Below are 21,690 nucleotides of genomic sequence, written 5' to 3'. Positions count from 1 at the left end.
TGTATCTGGCTTATGTGGTACCTGGAGAATCAAACATGAGTCCTTAGGCTTTACAGGCAAGCGCCTTAACCAGTAAGCCATCTCTCCAGCTCAATAAAGGGATTTTATTTGGGAAGGAAAACAAGGTTTACAGGCAGGGACACAGGCCTGGTGGTCTCTGGTGTGTCGTCAGAACAAAGGTAAGGTCGAGCATCCAGTAGGCAGAGGAAGTCCCACAAGCTGTTTGAAGGAAGCAAGCCCTAGCTGGCACACAGCAGCAGTGACCACGTGTGTCACTGCTCTGGGGTAGTTGATAGACAGTCACTGAGTAGAGTCACTTCTGGAGCTGAGGGGAGGCCAGTCCTGATGGTCGGGCCTTCAGGGTCCGTTTCTGGAGCAGTTGCCTGGGACTGGAGCAAGTTCCCCACAGCGTGTCACCTCTGCTGCGGACGGTGTGTCAGCAGGTGTGTGTCTGTGTGCTTATGGTCCACATAGTGTCTGAGCATTCTGCTTCGTCGGCTTCTCTGTGAAGCCATTAAAGGCCAACAGAAGAGGCGCCTATACCTTGCAGCACCCAAGAATCCATGGGTGGTGGCAAGTCACCGTGTCACTGTGCCTGGTGAGTGCAGATGATCTGACCAGGACATGAGCCACCAGGCCTTGCAGTGCAGCTCTGACAGTCTTCCCAGCCCTCAACAGCTACGCGCAGCCTGGCCTGCGGCCGACGCCTCCCATGGGAGTAGCGCAGGTGCCCGTAGCTTGCTGCCAGTTCCGTCCCTACGTGGGTTTACCTGGGCCCGGCTTCCTGCTGTGTGAAGTCATCTGATTGTGCATCTGACTCATAGACTTGGACACACATGGAATTCTTGCCTCCCACACACAGCATGTTTTGCTAAGTCTTCAGGGGCCAGGCACATGAAGCCACTATGGTTATTTGACTTGTACATGAACAGTTTATTTTCCATTCTAAAAAAGCAGAAGAGAGAGGTGGGGAGGGAGAGCCAGCAGCACGTGGTGCCTGGGAGTTGTCTAGTCGCTGGGAGGCGGCGAGGAGGGGGAGCACCTCTCATATCCACGCCCCCAGGCGCGGAGAGGTCGAGCCCACGGTGTCTGTGTCCCCAGCCAGGAGAAGGCAGCTTTTCGGGAGCTGATCGCACAGCTGGAGCTGGACCCCAAGTGCAAGGGCCTGCCCTTCTCCTCCTTCCTCATCCTGCCCTTCCAGAGGATCACACGCCTCAAGCTGCTAGTCCAGGTACAGCCTCCCTCAGTGTAGCCCTGGGTGACACGGGCTTCTCCTACCCAGACTGCCCCATGTCTCTGCTGGAAATCCACTTGTTCAAGAAATGGAGGTCCCATTGTGTTGCAGTCTGGTTCGCGTTGTTGGTAGAAATCACCCAACCAAGAGCAGCTTCTGGGAAAAAGAGGTTTATTTTGGCTTATAGGCTCGAGGGGGAAGCGCCATGATGTCAAGAGGGAACAATGACATGAGCAGAGGGTGGGCATCACCCCCTGGCCAACATAAGGTGGACAATAGCAACAGGAGAGTGTGCCAAACACTGGCAAGGGAAACTGGCTATAACACCCATAAGCCTGCCATTTCCAACACTGTTTCAATACACTGTTTCCAGGAGGCATTAATTCCCAATTCTCCATCAGCTGGAAACCGAGCATTCAGAACAACCTGAGTTTAAGGGGCACACCTGACTCAAACCACCACACACTGAGTTCTAAGCATGCTCCTGAGCAGTAAGGGGTCAGCTACATTCCAAAAGGAGAGAATGGCAGGCCCAGCCGAGAAGTGGCCATGGCTCTGAGGATGACAGACAGGGTAACCCAGAGGAGGTCACTAGCTACTGGAGGGGACAAGAAAGACAAGTGACATTTAAGCTGAGTCTAGGCTTAGGAGGAGTCAGCCAGGTTACCATCTGGAGGAAAGATCATTGTATGTAGGACTTGAATGCGCAAGGCCCCAGGGAAGAAAGGCTCATAGCAGAATGGCTAACAGTGAGCTCACGGAGCATGATGGGAAGGAGCGTGGAGAAGTGGGGCCGAGGCAGGTCCGAGGGTTCTGTCTGCACCTGAGCCGGCTGCCAGTCGTCAGGGCTCACTGGCTGCTGCAGAGGGTGAGGGCTGGAGAGCAAAGTGGAAAAGGGAGGAAGAGGTTACACTTGGCCTTGGGGAAAGGGTGAGGGGTGGTCATGCTTCAGGGAAATCAGTTAGGAGGGAGGATACAGAGCAGCTTGGAACATGCATCTACCCAATGGGGAGGAGGCCCAGTACCCAGCGTGGAGCAGAGTTCTCCAAGTTGAGGTCCACTGGACAAGTCAGGGCAGGAGCTCTTGCTGGGACACAGTGAGCTTCAGGCACAGAGCCAGGTAAAGTAGGATGTCCCCGTTTCCCCACAAGGGACCAAGCAGATGACAGAGGCATGTGGAGTCTGCACCAAAGCTCTGAACTGGGACTGGAACACTGGAAGTCAGGCCGTAGTAGGTCAACTCTGCAGTGTGGAAGGAGAAAGGCCGGGCACATGGACGGGCTCAGAAGTGCGGGCCCCGGAAGCAGGGCCTGAGGATTGGGACAGACAGCAGTGTGACAAAGCAGACCATGAGATGCTGGTGTACAAAGGAGGCTGAAACTGTTTGTCTAGTTACTATTCCTTCGTTTTATTAGAAAGACAGAGAGAGAAAAAAAAAGAATGGGTATGCCAGGACCTCAAACCACTGCAAATTCCAGATGCATGTGCATCTGGCTTACTTGGGTTCTGGGAAATCGAACCTGGGTCCTTAGGCTTCGCAGGCAAGGGCCTTAACCTCGAAGCCATCTTTCCATCCCACGTTTGTCAGGTTAAAAAAGAGGAAATATATATATTAAATAAGCTATATGTATAGCGAAGGAACAGGTGCAGATATATAAAAATCTGACCTTTTCTAAGATGAACCAACACAACTCATATTAAAGGCCACTGGAGCGCCACTCAGAGTGAGAAGGGCCCGGGAGTGTGCTGAGAGCAGAGCGGCCGGGAACTGTGAGTCCCGGCATCAGGCTCACCAGGGGTGCCCCAAGTGAGGGTGGTGTGAGAGGAGCACGCACGGGCCGAAGACCCCACGACAGGAGCTGCGGAGGGGGCTCCGTAGGCAAAGTGCTTGCTGTGCAGGCATGAGCAACCTGAGTTCAGTTCCCCAGCACCCACATAAAATGCCAGGCCTGTGGCACACTCCTGTAATTTCAGTGCTGGGGAGGTGGAGACGGAATTCCGGGGAACTTGCTGGCTGGCTTGTCTGGCCAAATCAGTGAACTCTTGAGTTTAGTGAGAGACCCTGTCTCAAAAAATAAGGTTGGAAGCCAGGCATGCTGGTGCACGCCTTTAATCCCAGCACTCAGCAGGCAGAGGTAGGAGGATCACCGTGAGTTCAAGGCCACCCTGAGACTACATAGTGATTCCACATCAGCCTGGGCTACCTCAGAAAACCAAAACATAAAAATAAAAAAGTAAGGTAGAGGTGATGAAGAAGGACACCCGACATCTAGCTCTTGCCTCCACACACACATGTACCCTCACATAGACATACACAATCGTGCAAAAAGAGAAGGAACCTTACTGCCCCGCTGTCCTCTGTTTCAGGCCACCAGTGTGACTAGGTCACATAGAATTTTTATTCCAATGAGACCGATAGAATGTGAACTGAACGGTTCAGCTTGGAGATAGATTTGGGAGTAGGATGCCACTGTTGACAGGATTTGGTGCCTGGCCGGCCCTCTGTGCAAAGGAGGCATCTGAGGTAGCCCCACAGAGCTCTTGCTCAGAAGTCAGGGAGAGTCACTGCGGGGGGGGGGGCTACATCTGACATCAAGGCCACGCCCCATGTAGCCGAAGATGTGGACACAGCTATGGTCCATGGAAGCTGGGAGAGCTGAGGGGTGGTGCTCAGGTGACCCCCGTCAGCCCTCCTTGTAGGACAAAAACAGATTAAGATCTGTGGGCACAGTGAAGATTGGCAGGAACCAGGTACAGAGCAAAACTCAGAACATAGAGGTGAACAATCATCCCAGGAGGCGAGGGAGCCGCAGGTGTCCTGTGTAAGCACTTAGCTGCCCTTGGGCACGGGCCGCCCTGACTGGGTGTACCTGGGTCCCTCGCTGCCGCATGTGTTTGGATCTTTGTGGGACGGCAGCACAGGGTGCGACATGACACAGCATGTGTCAGCCTCGGGGTCAATCCCGCTGAGGCTTGGGCTCCTCGTTGCCATCCTGTAGCCTGGCAAGGCAGTGGCTGGCCGAGGGACCCCGCCCGCTGTTTGTTGATGGGAGACTCTGTGTGTGCCATACACTCAGGGGCACTGCCACTGCCAGGGAAGTGGTGGGTGGAGACGGGGAAATGAATGGGATTAACAAGGTCTGTCCTGTGCTGCTTAGAACATCCTGAAGCGGGTGGAGGAGAGGTCTGAGCGCGAGTGCACCGCCTTGGATGCCCACAGGGAGCTGGAAATGGTAAGTCGCTTCCTCCTCCTCTGTGTCCCAGAGACTTATTTCTCCCAAGTGACCACAGGCCCCTGGGTCCCCGTGTCCTCGGAAACTGGCTTTTGCAGTCAAACTCACACCCAGTGTTGCTTGGGCGGAGCCTTCGACACACCCACGAGCTCCTCACCACCTCTGTCTGTTACTGTGCCCAGGGTGGACGTGGAGGGGCCTGCGTGGGGGCGTTCTTGCCGGCGGCACGCAGCTCGGCTCTGCTCTGCAGCACCCATGCCCGGTGCTGCTCATTGCCCCAAGCCCACCTGCCAGCGTCACAGCTTCTCTGGGTTCAATCCATGCCCCAGAGCTCTGCCCTCTACAGGAGCTCCGCCTCCTGGTCTTCCCAGGGCTCCTGCTGGGCCTTGGGATGGGTTGTGTGGGGCACCAGCGGCTCTCTCCAGCCTCAGGTGTCCTTCAAGTTCTGCCGTTGGTAGACCTGAGTGCCAGCTCATTGCCCCTGGGCCGGGGCGACTCCTCCATGCTGCCGTCACGGTGGAGAGCAGCCTAGGAGCTGTGTCTTTGATTCCTGTGTTACTCATGAGAGGAGCCTGTGTCCGTGTGCAGGGAGGGAGGCTCTGAGCCATGCTGACCCATGAGCGCTTCTCAGCTTAGCATGGCCGCAGCCTCTGCTCCCATGCAACCTTTGAGCTTTGGTGAGGATGGCACCCCTGGTGAGCCTGTCAGAGAGGCTGCGAAGGGCTGCGGGGTGCAGAGAGACTGCTCAAGGAGAGAAACCTGTGAGCTGGGCAGGAGCTTTCAGGGACCTCCTGGCCACCCTTTAGGCCGAGCCTCCCCTGTACCTGATCAGTGTGACTTCCTTCCAGCCTCCAGTGGGCGGCAGGGCCCTGGGTTGGCAGGCAGTGCCAGCTGCCTGACCTGTGAGAGGTCCTCAGACCCCAGAGGTCTACCCCTGAGGTCTGCCTGTGGCCAAAGTGCGTTTCTATTATGAGTTCTCTTCCACCGTTCTCTCCCTTGTCCCCTTGATGAAAGCTGTTCTGTTTCCTGTAGCTTACTTTTTTTTTTGTTTTGTTTTTGTTTTGTTTTGTTTTTTTGTTTTTCGAGGTAGGGTCTCACTTTAGCTCAGGCTGACCTGGAATTCTCTATATAGTCTCAGGGTGGCCTCGAACTCACGGTGACCCTCCTACCTCTGCCTCCTGAGTACTGGGATTAAAGGTGTGCACCACCACACCTAGCTACTCTAGCTTACTTTTAGAAAAAGAAAGTTTTTTTAAAAAAAAAAAAAAAAAGAGGTGGTTTTTTTTCCTCATTGGTGAAGTAACTGGTGATCAATACATGAAAATACAGAAAATACTCCTAAGCAAAAGGAGGGCAAAGATGTCTAACCACCCATAATCCCGTGCTGCATGCTGCAGCCAGAGCTCCAGAGACCTGCATATGACTGTGTGCATGTGTGAGTGCACACACACACACACACACACACACACACACACACACAAAGTGCACAACTGTGCTCTGTGCAAACAGGGACTCTGTCCTTTGACCCACAAGCTTAGCTCTCCAGTTTAGTGCATGCAGAGTGCATTGTGGTTGTTGATGGGCTCACTGTACTCAATCACACGGGTACATCGTACTCACATCAGTCCTACTTAGCGGACATGAGATCGGTGACAGATTTTCTTATTCTAAACAGCATCTCAGAGAACAGCCATCGCTAATTTCAGTCTTCAGGCCCCACAGCTGTTCCCTTGCCTTGATCCCAGAGCACACCGAGAATGAGCTCCAGCCCACACGAGACTGCGGTCAGCGTCCGCTGCCAGGCACGTGGCCCCGTCACAGTGGTGGCTGGGGACGACCTGGCAGGCTGGCCTAACATGCCCTCCCCGTCCCAGGTGGTGAAGGCATGTAATGAGGGTGTCCGGAAGATGAGCCGCACGGAGCAGATGATCAGCATCCAGAAGAAGCTGGAGTTCAAGATCAAAGTGAGTCTGTGAGGCCCGCTTGGTGCCCAGCCACGAGCCGGAAGCGGCCCCAGGCACGGGTGCTGCAGCCTGCGGCGCCCTCGGGAGCTCTCCCACTGGCAGAGGCCGGTCTTCATGAGTCTTCCCTTGCCTTGCCTAAGCTTACTGTGAGACCTAAGGTGCAGGATCCCGTGAGGCCTGCCTGGATGCCTCCTGCTCTGTTCCTGGCTGGCTGCCCCTGAATAGTCCGTGTGTAGGGACAGGGACTATCCTAGGGGCTCTCAAACCTGGATGACTTGCAAGTTACCGACTTTCTCCCCCAGATTCAAACTTCAACATTACTGAGCATATGATGCCCCTGGGCTTGGGTTCCCTGTGATTTGGGCACCAGCACCTGGTGGTGCTCATCAAGGGTTCTGGAAAGTATTTGCCCAGTATTGCAAGGCCCCGGGTTTCATACCTGGTACCCCAAAACAAAGGAGGTCCCAGAGGTCAGGTGTTGGGAGCTGAATCCTACTCAAGGATATGAGTGCTCTTCCGTGTCTCCCAGAGCTCCACCTGTCAGGCTGACCACAGGGGGCCCAGCTCCCACCCCGAGTCACACAGTCAGAGCGGCTGTCCAGCTGCAGCCTGGACTCCTTGTCCCTAAGGTTTTGTTGTGTCCTTGGCCACTCCTCAGACTCTACATCAAGGATGTGGAGGCTGGTGGAGTGACGATTGCATGCACACACTTGCATGTAAACAGACACAAATGCACGTGGACGGGTCCCAGAACACAGGTACAAACACAGACACTGAGAATGTCACATGTGAATACATCTATGGGGACACACGTACAGAAACACACACATAAAACGCTCACGCAGGGACACGCACATTCACATACAAACTCATGCCCGCTGCCGCGTTGCTGCATCTGTCCCGGACCCTGCCCCTGTGACAGACAGTACCACGACCCCCGCACGGCCCCCACACGCCGTGTCTCACAGTGCTCCTCTAGTGACAGAGCTGGGGGAGCCCCCAGGGGCGGGGCAGGAGGGTGCTGCCGCTGACCTCTCCTGCCCTCCAGTCGGTGCCCATCATCTCGCACTCCCGCTGGCTGCTGAAGCAAGGCGAACTGCAGCAGATGTCCGGCCCCAAGACCTCCCGCACCCTGCGGACCAAGAAGCTCTTCCGAGAAGTTTACCTCTTCCTCTTCAACGACCTGCTGGTGATCTGCCGGCAGATCCCGGGGTGAGCTTGGCGCTGACGGGCACTCAAGTGAACCCATCCTGGGCTTGACCGTGGCCCAGGCTAGTGGGGCAGCAGCAGGACAGAGTTTCAGCTTTAGCGTCAGGTCAAAGGTCTGGTCTGCTCTTGACCAGCTGATGGCAACTGACATTGAGCAGTGCTCAGCCGTGTCCCCTGCCCCTCCATACCCCTGGGTGAGAGCTCTGCTGGGACCAAGGCACAGGCATGCGGGGGCTTTCCAAAGGAGGCAGAGAGTGACTTAGGGCTGTGCGCCAGGATTGTCAGCCAGCCAAGGTGTGCTGCTGAAGCCAGCGTGCCTACTCTGCCTCCCTTGGTCCCCAGAGACAAGTACCAAGTATTTGACTCAGCCCCAAGGGGCCTGCTGCGTGTGGAGGAGCTGGAAGACCAGGGGCAGACACTGGCCAACGTGTTCATCCTGCGACTGCTAGAGAACGCGGATGACCGGGAAGCCACCTACATGCTGAAGGCGTCCTCACAGTGAGTGCCCTGGGCCACGGGCCCCACCCAGGGGTGCCCACTGGTCACCCTTTCCCAACTGAAACAGACCTCTGCACACACCTGCAGGAGGCCAAACCATCATCACTAGTCCCCATCCTTGACGCTGGAGATCGTGTGGGGGACTTCTGCAGGTCCTTGTTGCGTGTGGGTGGCAGGGGCGGCTGCACGCTCCTGGGCACATAAGCATAAGTGAATGTTCCCTTACCCCCCTCTGCCACCGGCTGCTTACTCTGTGTGGCCTCCGGTCCATCACGTCCCTGTCTGAGAAGCAGAGACAGCCCCAAGCTCTCAACAGATGCACAAGACATAAGAGATGCTTTGTGGGCCATGGAGCCCTCACTCAGTGCCCGTGGCCCCTCCAGCCAGCCTCCCCCGTCTCCTGGGTCCAGCTGCCCCTCACCAAAGCCCACTCGCTGGGACATCAGGCCCTAGTTCACAAGGTTGATGTACAAGTGACATTAATCTTTCCCAGCTTCGCCACGGCTGAGAAGTTATGGCTTCAGTGGAACTGGCCCTGACATGCATCTTTGGGAACTAGCTTGCAGGACCTCAGGAAGGGCTCCTCACAGGGCTCTCCTGTGCTGCTGGCCAGGCCTGGGATGCCACTAGCCTGGGCCATGGGACAGCCACCTCATGGGGGTGGGCTTTGCTGGCACTCGGCGGTTAGGGCATGGTCCTCTTCCTCATGCAGGAGTGAGATGAAGCGCTGGATGACCTCACTGGCCCCGAACAGGAGAACCAAATTCGTTTCATTCACATCTCGGCTGCTGGGTAAGTCAGGAGCTCCTGTGGCCGCTGCAGCCAAGGCTCGCTGGGCCTCGGCTTTAGGAGTCCTCTGTTGCCTGCGTGGTGGCGCCTCTGAGACCACGGGCCTATGGGAGCCAGCCCCTGCCCAGTGGATACTGCCTGCCCCAGCTTTGACCCTGGATCTTAAGGGCCAGGTATCATGTAGCACCCACAGGACACTGGGCCCAAACGCCAGTGTTGTCTCGAGGTTGTCAGTTGTCTAGAAACATCATTAGACCCAAAGGGGCACACGTGCTCCGGCCATGCCAAAGCCGCTTCCCTGGCTGCCTGTCTGTCCCGAGCCCAGCGTATTCACAGAACCATGCGCTCATGGGCGCAAAAGCCTCCTTCTAAGGTCTAGGCTGAGAGTCACCCAGCAGCTGGGAAACCGTCCTCCCTTTCCTCCCAGTCCCTGTCAGTGTCGCAAGGCCTCCTTGGGAAGCAAGCCCCTCCCCGAAGAGGAAGCCTTGCTGGCTGCTGCCTCGTTCTCCAGTCGTTTTAAATGGAGCTCAGCTACCCGCAGCGTCCCTGGGGCACTGTCCCTGACACCACCAGTGATCACTGTCCACGGCTGGCCTGGGTGTGGGGCAGGACGGGACCCGTGATGGAGACCTGAGATCAAGACGTGCGCTGTCCCCCTTCTCCCCCACCCCACCTCCCCGCAGACTGCCCTCAGGTCCAGTGTGTGCACCCGTACGTGGCCCAGCAGCCGGATGAGCTGACGCTGGAACTGGCCGACATCCTGAACATCCTGGAGAAGACGGAGGACGGTGAGGACCTCAGGGAACTGTGCCCTGCTGAGGAGAGGAGGGGCCTCAGCCCCGGTACAGGAGCAGAGGGCCCAGAGGGAGGGGGGTCACATGGAGCCCAGCACCTGAGGGCGTTGGTGTTTCCCAGGACAGCCGGGCCCATCTTCCCTTGGACTTTACCAGACCTCGGCTTCCTTCGGAGCTCTGGGGGGGCCTTTCGCCTTAAGCCTAGTACAGGCCCAGATGAGCAGAATCTCCTTTTCTTCCAGACACTGACCCTGACCTCGGCCTGTTTGGCTGCAGGCTTGTGGGGACACCCGTGACCACCAGGCTCAGAGCCCTGTAGGCCAAGAGGTGCTCCTCATCCTGCCTCCCCTGCAGATGGCATTTCAGCCAAAGGGGGTTCACTTCCAGCCCCTGCTGAATTTAGCACCAGTCCCCTTTCCGATTTAGAACCTTTGTACATTAATTTATTATTCACTTTTTATTTTATGTAAAATAAATTTATTTTATTATATTTATTATTAATTATTTTATACATTAATTGTTCCTGGTCACAATCTGAAGTAACTGGACCCTCAGTCTCTAAAAGGAGAAACAGAGAATAGGGAAGAAATGTCACCAGTTTATGGGGGCCACCCTCAGCCAGCCCTCTGGAGAATAAGACCCTGGGAGAATCTGTCGGACCTACCCCTCTGGACCCTTGGCCTTTGGGGTACCCTGGCCTAGTGCTGGGTAGTCTAGTAGGTAGGGTTCAACAACAAAAGCCCTGAGCAAATACAGACCTGGGAGAGCCTACAGCATGGTCCTGAGCTCTGGCCACGTGGCTGTCCAGCTCATGTGCTGAGGGTGCAATCTGAGTGTGGACAGGGGTGTGGAGAGCCACTTCCTTTTGGGAAAACCAAGATGGACCCCCAAGTACGGCTCAACTAGCTTGCTCCCCACAGAGGGGAGCCCTGCCTCCGCTCCCACTGCTGCCGATGACCCCAACTGCTGCCTCCTTCACAGGGTGGATCTTTGGTGAGCGCCTGCACGATCAGGAAAGAGGCTGGTTCCCCAGCTCCATGACGGAGGAGATCCTGAACCCCAAGATCCGCTCCCAGAACCTCAAGGAGTGTTTCCGAGTGCACAAGATGGAGGACCCTCAGCGCAGCCAGAATAAGGACCGCAGGAAGCTGGGCAGCAGAAATCGGCAATGACCCACAGCTTGGTGCCAGCCTGGAGGAGGGGCAGGACAGGAGGAACAGGCGGACACAGAGGGCCCTGGGAAGGGTCACCCAGTGCCTTCCCAGGCAACAGGAAGGGTTCCTGCCTAGCCTGTCCCCGCCTGCCTTGTGAAGGCTCTCTTATCTTGATTCTTCTCGAAATTTACTTTCCCGCTGGAGAAGGGAGGAGAAACCTTTCCGCAGTATTATACCGCCTCTTCTGCATCCCAGAGCCGGAGGGGGACAGGCATGCCCTGAGAGCCTTCCAGCGACTGGAAGAAACTCAGACGCAGGGCCTCTGGCAAGAGGTAGGCAGGTGGCGCCCACTATTGGGATCCCCTGCATTGCACGTATCCTTCCCCACCTCGGAAGCCAGGCAACAGCCTGCCAGGCCCGGGACGGGCTGCCCTTGCTGGGAGCTTGACAACTCGCTGGACAGAGCACCTGCCTCCGCCACCCTTGCCCATGCCTCTGCCAGCCTCTACTGCACCGCACGGCCAGGCGCTGCCTGTGGCAGGCCTTCCAGAGCCTGGCTGAGGGCTCACGTCACCTCTGGCTCCTCAAAGGGCTAGAGAATGTCATTTGTGTCTCCTGGCCCTTGAGGGAGCCCAGGTGTTTTGCGGAATGAATTGGTCACTGCATCCTGTACGGTCATGGTTCTGAGAAAAGCAAATATCATTTTTGGCTGCATTAAAAAGAAGCATATGTATAAAATAAAGAGGTGAAGGCTTATTCTTTATGACCCCAATTTTGGGGGCTAAGGGGAAGGTCTGTTTCCAAGGAAAGACTGTGGAGGCTTCCAGAGGAGAACGCAGGCACCATCAAGCCTCCAAATGGAAGAGGGCTTGGCTTTGTTGAAGGACTCAAGAAAGGACCGAGGGAGTTGGAAGTGCCTCTGCTGCACTGTGAGAATGCAGTTAGGCCACAATGGTGTGAGGTGTTAGTGGACAGTGGCCCCTCCGGGTATCTGACACCAGACCTGGGGCAGGGACTTCCTGCTTGGCCCACACACTGGCCTTAAACATTCCTTTGTGCCTTCAATGGCAGCCCATTACCCACGAGCTGCCATTCTCAACCCAGGCCTGCACTGCCCGTCCTCTTCACCCCCAGTTCTGTCTCAGAGGATTGTGGATTGTCAAGGCCATCTTGTGCCCATCATAACCCACTCTGGACCCCATCAGAACAGCCCTTGTTTTGTTTTGTTTTGTTTTGTTTTGCTTTGTTTTGTTTTGTTTTGTTTCTTGAGAGAGGGTCTCATTCACTAAGTAACCTATGTCGGCCTTCTGCTCACAAGCCTGCCTCAGCCTCCTAATACTGGGACTCCAGACATGTGCCACTATGCCCTGCCCAGAACAAACCATGAGTGGCAGCCACAGCTTTGTAGCATCTCCTCACAGTCCTCAGCGGAGCACTCCTGGAAGGATATGTCACCTGCACCACTGTGGGTCAGCTACAGAGAGAGAGGGACAGTCCCAGCGGGAGCACATGTGGGGGGAGGGGACCCAGGAGTGTGGGAGTTTCTGAGCCTTGGAGGAGGGATAAGAACTGAAAGTGGCCTTGGTCCAGGTTTTCTAAAGCTTGGAGCTGGTCACGTGTGCCAGTGAGGACTTGAGCTAAGTAAAGTGAGAGAAGATAAACAGTTGCATGGAAAGTGGTCAGTTTCCCAACGCTCCTTTGTAAGCAAGAACTTTTAACCCACGGCATCTTGAGGAGACCGCTGGAGTGAGGCGTGGTTAGCAGGAGTTGGGTGGGGCCAGCCTCAGATGTGTGGGAGAGGGCACCCCTGAAGTGCTCTGAGAAATTGGCCTGTGCAGGAGAATGGTGAAGTGTTGGGGGGAACATGGGTCCCACAAAAGCAAGATAGGTGTGAGAGGTGGTTTGGTTGCCAGCTCCAGTGTCTCTGCCAAGTCCCAAATGCAGCTCAACCTCTGCCAGGCCTGGGAATGAGGGTACTGAGGGGACAGGTGACAGAATTCATCCACTTGTTCCACCCTGGGGCTCCCTGTAGTAAAGTGGTCCCCCTGGGATATCCTGGGGCACTCTGAGGATCTGGGGCTCTGAAAGAAAACAGGGTCCATCCTGCTTGAGTCACCATCCCCCCCAAAATGATCTAGCCTCTGGCTGGGTGCCCCCCACCCACATCAATCCTCCACTGTCGCCCTGGGGATCTGAAGGAACAGAAAGGACCAGTACTGGCCAGGTCGCAGGACCTCCTTCCCCCAACTTCCACCTTTGCAGCCCAAAGAACGAGAGGCCAGGAGCTCCGTGCAGATGCACACACAAGCTGCGGGCCCGGCACGCCCGCACATCGCACCCAGCCATACCCCGGAGGGGGCACACGGTGCACGCCTGGAGCCCTCACCCACATCAGCAGACACACACCCCAGCCCTTCTCCGGCGCTAGCTCACACCGCCACTGCCACAAGCGTGCTCTCATGCCCCTCCCACTGACACCCGCACGCCGGTCACGTTGGCACTCTCGCAAACACACTCTACCCCTGCTCGTTCTCACTGGCACACCCGCACAGGCAGTCCCTCAAGTGCAGTTTCACTAGCACACCCGCACGCGTGCTCGCCCACGCTGGCACACCCCACGCGCGCTCGCCCACACGCGCGGACACACGGGGGGCGCAGTCCGGTGGCCGCGGGCAGGCGGGCGCGGCTACTTTATTGGCTTCAGGAGGCGGAGAACTTTCTCAGGGCGACGACCACCAGCGCCAGCACCACGCAGGTGGCCAGCAGGGCGGCGATGACGATGGCGGCGATGGCGCCGGGCCCCAGCGAGCCTGCGGAAGACGAGGACGCGGTCACCCGCGGGGTCTGCACCGCAGGCCGCCTTCAAGCGCCTCCCCTCCCCTCTCTTCCCTCCCGCCCCGTCGTCGCCCCGGGGCCACCCACCCCCACCCCCGCCCCAGGCCCTTACCGCCGCCGGGCTCCAGCCGCTCCTGCGCGGTGCTGTCCTCCAGGCCCGGCGCGGATGTGGGGACAGGTGGCCCGGTGGCCTCGGGTTCCTGGCCGACACTGGTGCTCTCCACGGGGCCTTCCCCAGACGGCAGCTCGATGGGCTCGTTCCACAGGGTGGGATCAGGCTCCTGAGGACCGTCTGCTGCAAGGCCAAACACGGGCTGTGGGGCCTGGACGGCCTGGCGATAAGGACGTCTCCCCCACCCCCTTCTTCACTGAGGTCAACGGAGGGGTGCCTTGCGTGGGACTCAGACTCAGCACTGCACCAGCGCACCCATTCCGCAAGGGGAGGCCACCCTTGTGTGTCCCAGGACCCCACTGCAGCGCGGCTGCCCTATGTAAGGACAGAAGAGACCTTGGCTAGCAGCTTGTCCCCTGTCCTCTGAACCAAGGGCTCTGAGGGCACTTGTGTGGGTCCCTCCATCCCACAGGGCAGACGTTGGGAAGCAAGGACCCCACAGGACAGTTCTAGCAGCCACAGGTCAGAACAGAAGCCTACAAGAAGGGGAGGTGGGGGCTGGAGAGATGGCTTAGTGGTTAAGGCACTTGCCTGCAAAGCCAGAGGACCCAGGTTCAATTCCCCAGGACCCACGTAAGCCAGATGCACAAGGGGGCACATGCATATGGAGTTCACTTGCAATAGCTGGTTACCCTGACACGCCCTTTCTCTCTCCCCCCCCCCACAAATAAATAAAAATAACATCTTTTTTAAAAAGAAAGGGAAGTAGGAAGGGAGGGAAGCATGACCAGCTAACAGAAGCTGTCATCCTCCGCAATGGCCCAAGCACATAGGTCACTGGGCAGTCTTTTCAGCCAGAACCCTCTGCTTCTGGGACTGGGAATCAGCATGGTGTGAGGACCCAGGAACCCCGGAGAACACAAAGAAGATAGGACTCCCAGGATGAACGCCCCCAGCCTTACGCCCACTCACCGCAGGGAGCTTGGCCTGTGAGACCCACCTTAAAGCCCAGCCACCCTCGGTCTGACCATCCTGCCCAGAGAGTGCTATACTTGATGGATGGTACTTGAAGTTCAAGGCCAAGATGGGTGGTGAGCCCCAGGTTCTTCCCCTCAGCCTGACCAGCCTTCATCTTGGCTTCCACAAGTCAGGGCCTGCCAGTCCCTGACCTCAGCTGGAAGGCACTGACTCAGGGACACTCAGCCCTCAGGCAGGTCCCCCAGATGGGCTCAGCAGGTTCTATCTCATTCACTCCAGTTGCTTGTGACCTGGGGACCATTTTGTCCCTAGCAAGAGAGAAGAAGGGGAGGGGGCTCAGGTTAAGCTGAGGCAGTCATGGTAAAGGCTGGGTTTCTTGAGAAACTTCCCAGGAAGCTGCAGTTCTTCTCTTACACCAGCCAAGCCACGGCCCAGAGGTCCCAGGGGCCCTTTTAAGCTGAAATCTCTCCATCCTTGGGTATCATTCCCACCCCCAGGCACAGGCCATGCCCATTAGCTCCAACAAGGATACTTAAAGCAGACAGAAGGGACTTGTGGGGTGTTCTCGCAGGCAGTGCCCACCTGAAGCAAACAAGATACCCGGCCAAACTCAGACTCAGGTCAGCCTCAAAATAACTGAGCGCTGCAAACACGCCAAGGTCAAAAAAGGCAAAGAAACAGTGAAGGTTTGTTTCTAAACGGCAAAGGAAGGGGTGTCTCTGGACAGAAGAGGGGCCAGGCCCACCACCAAAGATGTTTGACCGGTGGGTGAGCTGTGGATTGGGCCGTCCCCTGGTACTGTGTTAGTATTCTTGTCCTGGTTTGACACCAACTCTGGTTGGGGAAGAGGATCCCTGAGCCCAAGCAGAAGAACTCAGGGCAAGTGATGTCCGCTACTTTGCAATGAGTCTGCACACGGCTAAGAGTCCGTGACTGCAAGTCAGTAGAACACTCACACATCTTTTCTGTAAAGTTTAAACCTTTTCGCCATAAACATTTTTCATCAGATTCCTGGCTCAATAGGCCCTACCTCTGCAGACTCTCCTAAACCTGGGTCATTCCTGGGGCTCACCATGCAGGCAGGAGCCACTGTCTTACTCCTCAGGCCTTTCCCAAGCCAGACCCCTTTATAGAGAAGATTCATGGCAGAGAGGCCCCAGAAGGCCATTGGCATCTACTTGGGCCTGGAGGAAGGCTCCCTTTTCCCAAGTTGGGCTAGCCTCTAACCACGGAGAACACACTTCTGAGGAAGGGGAAGAGACCCGCTCATGGAGGGCAAGGGTCTGCAGCCTCAAAGAGTGGATGAGAGACCCCAGGCAGGCTGACCTTGGGCTCCCAGGGCTGAGAAAAGCCCTGAGCATACCCACCACTTGGCTGGCCTGAGGCCTGGGCTTTCCAGAAAGCCTGTCTGCCCTGAGACATGAGCTGGCTGTCGGTCGCCTGCTTACTGGCCACACACCCAAGACAGGCAGGCAAGCTGGCTCCTCTCTGTCTTACCGCTGCTGGCCAAAGCTCACCTCCAAGGCTGGGCATCTGTCCAGGGCAGTTGTCCTGGGCTTCTGGGTGTAAGCCCTAGACAACCTAGGTGGTGCCTGCCACCTGGCCTTGGGCTGAACTCATCCCAAGCCACCAGGAAGGGACGGCCGCCTTGAGCTGGCCCAGGTGTTACCATGTTTTCTACTGTATGCGCTCTTTTCCGACAATTCATCCTTCTTCAAGTCCTCAAAACGCCAGGGCCAGTTTGCCAGCAGAATAAGGGTGAAGATGAGGGAAGGAGGGTCTCGGGGGCAGGGTGTGGAGGGAGTGCGCGCAGGGCATGCGAGGTGGCAGAAGACCCCAGAGAAAGAAGGTGGTCTCCACCTTGGCCGCAATGGTAGTGCGACCTCTCATTCTGACTGAGGGGCTTGGTGGCACTGTCGCAAGCCTGGACACCTCAGGCTGACCCCAGCCTCACCACCCCACACCAGCCTGCCTTTTAGTAAATAAGTTTGTTCAACGGTTGGTCTGACCACAGGCCCTGAGGCCGGGCGCCCAGGCTCACAGACTGTCTTTGTGTAGCCATGAAGGGCCTTTTCATCCCCACCCTGGCCTCCCGCCCGTTCAACCTGGTCTGCTCCCCCACCTCAGTGGCTGTGGCCACCAGCTGAGGCGGGGAAGGTGGCAGGCCAGCCTGGGCCTCCGCTCCAGGGGTGCACCGACCCCTCCTGCCTGCTTCAGGACTCCAGCCCAGGAGAGAGACGGCCTGTGGACCTTGCACATGCCTGCTCGGCTGCTGGTCCAGGGCTAGTTCCAAGAGCCCCCCCCCTCCCACCCCCGCAGAACAGCTATACTCCCCCAAGAAGGATAGAGTTAGCATGTTCGGGCCTGCCTGTGGACCTGGCTGCTCTTGGGAAGAGCCCACAGCAGAAAGAGGAAGGTGTCACTGGGCGAGGTCCCGTGGGGGTGGAAAGCCCACTCACCCACATTGGGGGTGCAAAGCCTGAGAGGGAGCTGGCCGGAGGCCTGGGCTGGATCCTGGACAGGAGACCCAGACCCCAGGGCCCATTGTGCAGTGGCCTCACTGAGTTCACTCAGTAGACACTATTCCTCTGCCCCAGAGGCTGGGTGGACATTACTCAGCCTGAGGGTGGGGGCAGGTCTGCCTAAGACCCTCTACTCCTGGGCTCAGCTGAGGTGGGGATACCACTCATGCCGTGCCCCGACACTGAGCGTTGAAACTAAGCACCTGGCCACGCATCCCAACAGTTCTGCATATCTGGACTGGGAAGGCCCGTCCATTTCTGTGAGGGAGGCTCAGTGGCGAGGGTTACCTCCTAACAGGTAAGGACAAGATTAGGAGAGAAGTGACAGCCAGGCAGGGGCATAGGCAGGCTCCCAGCTGCTTCCTCAGGCTGCTATCCCCACTCGAGTCTCCTGGGGTGTGGCCCAGGGTTCCCAAGCCTCACTCTCACAACAGAAGCCACGTGATCCCTTTATAAATCCAGAGCACCCCCCACCCACCCAGAGTCCAGGTTACAAGGTCTTGAGACACTGTGGAGACACAGAGGCAAGGTCACTTTCTTCCGAGAGCAAAAACCCGCTGCTCTCGTCCATGTCTTTCTCCCAGGCTCCAAAGCCAACCAGGGACAGCCTGGCCATGCAGTGTCTCAGGAGCCCACTGGGGCCACCCTCTCATCACACCGCAGCCATATGGGCCACCGTGCACACCCTCACTGTTCTGCAGAGGACTTTAGGACCAGTGTCCTTTCTAACCAGTCTCCCCATGGTGGCCACTTAAACTGTCAGGGAAAGGTTTGCAGTCTGAAAGCAGTTAATGAACCTCTGTGCTCTTCTACCAGGACACAGGGTCTCTGGCTCCCCGCTTGGCAGTCTGCCTTGTGCCTGGGGTACCCTCCCGCCTCCCAAATCTGGACGCTTTCCAGATAGTCTTGTGCTAAAGTACCCCCAGATCTGAGTAAACCACCCCTGTTTCTAAGAGTGTCCTCCTACTTCAGAAGCTACTGTCCCATCTGCTACAGGTCCCTGATGCATCATTGTCTCCCCCAGGATCACCCCAGCTGGCCATTCCTCCTCCTGTGAGGAGCTTCCCCCGGGGCACTGGACAATCTGGCCCTGATGTGTCCTTGGCCCTGGGAAGCTGGTGGCAGCAGAGCCTGTGCCTCTTACCTGTGAGCACCGCAGGAGCCAGGACCCCCGAGACCAGCAGCAGCGCCATGCGCAGGGCCAGACAGGACGCCATCCTGGCAGCGAGTGACGGGTGCGGGACGAAGAGGACTAGGTCGCTGGGCTCAGGCAGTGGGAAAGAGGCTTCAAAGAGCTGGGGAGGGTTTTCATCAATGCAAACTCTGTCCTCCTGGGACACCGTGCCCGCCCCCCACACGCGCCTGCACACACATGCACACACACACACACACACACACACACACAGAGAGAGCAAAAGCTCAGAACAGACTAGCTGTCCTGAATTCAGGAGCAGCCCCGCCCTTGGAGAGGGACAGAGGTACTTGCTTTTTTTCACTTCTCTCTCTCTCTCCTGTTTCTTTTCAACTCTTTCTTCTCTCTCCATTTCTCTTTTCCACTCTTTCTTTCTCTTTTTCTCCCTCCTCTTTCTCTTCTGTCTCTTTCACACACACACACACCTCACGTATATTCCTAGGCTACTGAAAATGACAAGTTTCCAAACTTCCTCATGCAGAAGAATTGCCCAGAGACCTAGAAAGACACAGATGCCTTAAGCCACCATGTCCAGAGCTCCTGGATGAGTTTGTGCATGGACATCATAACCCAAACAGTCAGCAGGAACTGGGCCTTCCTTCCACCAGGGTCCTCCCTGCCCAGCCAAGAGCAGACATGCAGTGCAGCACGTTAAGAAGCACTTCTGAGGGGCGGGAGAGATAGCTTAGAGATTCAGGCATTTGCCTGCAAAGCCAAAGGACCCAAGTTCAATTGCCCAGGACCCATGTAAGCCACAGAGTGGCGCATGCATCGGGAGTTTGTTTGCAGTGGCTGGAGGCCCTGACACGCCCATTCTCATTCTCTCTCGCTCTCTCAAATAAGTAAATAAAAATTTATTTAAAAAAAAAAAGCACTTATGAAACTAGTGAGATTGCTTAGTGGTAAAGGTGCCTGCCTGTGAAGCCTACGGACCCAGGTTCAATTCACCAGAACCCACAAAAGCCAGATGTACATGGTGGCTCATGCGTCTGGAGTTGGCAGAGGCTAAAGGCCCTGGCATGCCCATTCTCCCCCCCCCTCTCTCTCTAACATATAAATAAAAAATAAAATATTAAGAGAAGAAGCATTTCTGGGGGCTGGGGAGATGGGTTAGCTGTTAAGGTGCTTGGCTGCAAAGCCTAAAGACTCAGGTTTGATTCCCCAGCACCCACGGAAAGCCAGATGCACAAGGTGGTGCATGCATCTGGAGTTCATTTGCAGTGGCTAGAAGCCCTAGCGTGCCCATTCTCTTTATTTGATTTTTTTTTCTATCTCAAATAAACAAATAAAATATATTTGAAAAAGAAGCACTTCTAGTGCTGGGAATATGGCTCAGCTATTCAGAGTGCTGCTTGCAAAGCCTGCCAGCCCAGGTTCTAGTCCCCTATACAGATGTAAAGCCAGATGTGCTAAGTGGCACATGCATCTAGAGTTTGTTTGCAGTAATCCATTCTCTCTCCATGCAAATAAATATTTACAAAAGAAGAAAAAGAAGCAGTAGCAGCAGGAGGGCTGGAGAGATGATTTAGCAGTTAAGGCACTTGCCTGCAAAGCCTAAAGATCCACGTTCAATTCCCTAGTACCCATGTAAGCCAGATGCACAAGGTGGCTGTGGTGGTTTGAATAGATGGCCCCCAATATATTCAGTTCTTTATTGTTTGTAGTTTGCATCTGCTGGCTACCTGGTTGGAGGCAGTGTCACTGGGTGATCTTAAGGTGTGGTGGTGGATTTCCGATTTCAATCTAAAGATATGCAAAGTGTGCCTAGCTGGAGTTCCTGAAGTGTGCTCTGGCTTTTGACCTTTAGGCTTGTACTCTCTTTGTCTGCTTGGGCCTGTGAAGGCAGGCCAGCTTCTTCTGCCATTATGGAACTTCCCCTGGATCTGTAAGCTTCAATAAATCCCTTCCTCCATAACTGTTCCTGGTCGGAAAGTTCATCTCAGTGAACCTGAATCTGTCTGCTACAGTGGTGCATGCATCTGGAGTTCATTTTCAATGGCTACAGGCCCTGGCAGGCCCATTCTCTGCTAAAAAGAAAGAAAGAAAGAAAGAAAGAAAGAAAGAAAGAAGGAAGGAAGGAAGGAAGGAAGGAAGGAAGGAAGGAAGGAAGGAAGGAAGGAAGGAAGGAAAAAGAGCAAAAGAAAGAAAAAAAGGAAAAGGAAAAAGAAACTAAAAGAAGCACCTTTAACTCTGAGGCAGTTTCCTGGGCTCTTTCTAGAGACGTCCATGTCCCTCAATGCACATTTTCTCTCTTGCTCTTACAGTCCTTCCTGATGTCCTGAGACTCAGAGTCTCCTGTTGATGTCATCATCATCACTTTCAGTCCAGGCCTGACCCAGAGTCCAACCCACTGCCTCACCAACAGTCCCTGCACCTCTACTTGTTACAAGCAAGCACCAGGTCTCCACGGACTCCCAACGCTGCTTGTGGAAGAACCCTACCTCCCAGGGGTGCCCACCACACAATTCACTGAAGACGTTTCCCTCGGTCCCCATTTCCAAGCGCCCCGGAAGTCCCGATACTTCTTGCTCTTCACAGTTTCCCACTCTTAGAACAAAAAGCCAAACTTGCGAGGAGTGGAGTACTTACACACCAGACACCCCCGTGTCCTGTATCAGTGCACAGCCAAAAGCAAGGGCCCAAGTGACCACAAAGTGAAATTTCAAAATAAACATTTACTCTTTTTAAGTGTATTGATATTTTGTCAAAGTAGTGAACAGTCAAATCTCTCTTCTCTCTCTCACATACACAAATATCAGCTTTATTTGTAAAAGCAAGAAACTGGAAGAATGTGCATTGATTATTTTTCTATAAGCCTCCATCAGTGAGTTGGGATAAGTACTATAAGCACCTCTTTATATTTGCTATTTTATTTTTTAATTTTTATTTATTTATTTATTTGACAGAGAGAGAGAGAGAGAGAATGGGCATGCCAGGGCCTCCAGCCACTGCAAATGAACTCCAGATGCATGCACCCCTTGTGCATCTGGCTAATGTGGGTCCTAGAGAATTGAACCTGGGTCCTTTGGCTTTGCAGGCAAATGCCTTAACTGCTAAGCCATCTCTCCTGCCCTATGTTTGCTATTTTAGTTTTTTTTTTCATATTTTTATTTTTTATTTCATTTTTTTCACAATTTTTATTAACATTTTCCATGATTATAAAAAATATCCCATGG

The 21,690-nt window shown here is 55.4% G+C and overlaps 2 protein-coding genes across 3 annotated transcripts in view; one reads left to right on the top strand and one right to left on the bottom strand.

Moving 5' to 3' along the window:
* Positions 1-11,617, top strand: part of Ngef (neuronal guanine nucleotide exchange factor) — a 124,848-nt gene extending 113,231 nt beyond the window's left edge. For both annotated transcript variants that reach the window (XM_004662259.2, XM_004662260.2), the window contains 8 exons: positions 1,102-1,231; positions 4,393-4,467; positions 6,342-6,431; positions 7,480-7,643; positions 7,983-8,138; positions 8,851-8,930; positions 9,611-9,715; positions 10,703-11,617. In XM_004662259.2, the coding sequence (XP_004662316.2) occupies positions 1,102-1,231; positions 4,393-4,467; positions 6,342-6,431; positions 7,480-7,643; positions 7,983-8,138; positions 8,851-8,930; positions 9,611-9,715; positions 10,703-10,893 (991 nt within the window). In that variant the 3' untranslated portion in view covers positions 10,894-11,617. The remainder of the gene's footprint in view (positions 1-1,101; positions 1,232-4,392; positions 4,468-6,341; positions 6,432-7,479; positions 7,644-7,982; positions 8,139-8,850; positions 8,931-9,610; positions 9,716-10,702) is intronic.
* Positions 11,618-13,533: 1,916 nt separating this feature from the next.
* Snorc (secondary ossification center associated regulator of chondrocyte maturation) lies at positions 13,534-18,654 on the bottom strand. Its single transcript, XM_004662258.2, has 3 exons — positions 18,467-18,654; positions 13,823-14,005; positions 13,534-13,685 (listed from the first exon to the last, which is right to left on the bottom strand). The coding sequence occupies exons 1-3, from the start codon at positions 18,537-18,539 to the stop codon at positions 13,576-13,578; spliced, it is 366 nt and encodes a 121-aa protein (XP_004662315.2). The 5' UTR covers positions 18,540-18,654; the 3' UTR covers positions 13,534-13,575.
* Between the last annotated feature and the right edge of the window lie 3,036 nt (positions 18,655-21,690).

This window comes from Jaculus jaculus, chromosome 4 (assembly GCF_020740685.1).
Source record: "Jaculus jaculus isolate mJacJac1 chromosome 4, mJacJac1.mat.Y.cur, whole genome shotgun sequence".
NCBI lineage: Eukaryota > Metazoa > Chordata > Mammalia > Rodentia > Dipodidae > Jaculus > Jaculus jaculus.
Note: the sequence above shows the minus strand (reverse complement) of the source record. Positions and strands in the feature narration are given on the sequence as shown.

Coding starts and splice junctions, on each gene's coding strand:
- Snorc (XM_004662258.2), bottom strand. CDS start 18,539: ATGGCGTCCTGTCTGGCCCTGCGCATGGCGCTGCTGCTGGTCTCGGGG. Junction 14,006..18,466: donor GGCTCCTGCGGTGCTCACAG/GTAAGAGGCACA, acceptor TTGGCCTTGCAG/CAGACGGTCCTCAGGAGCCT. Junction 13,686..13,822: donor GCGGCTGGAGCCCGGCGGCG/GTAAGGGCCTGG, acceptor CGTCTTCCGCAG/GCTCGCTGGGGCCCGGCGCC.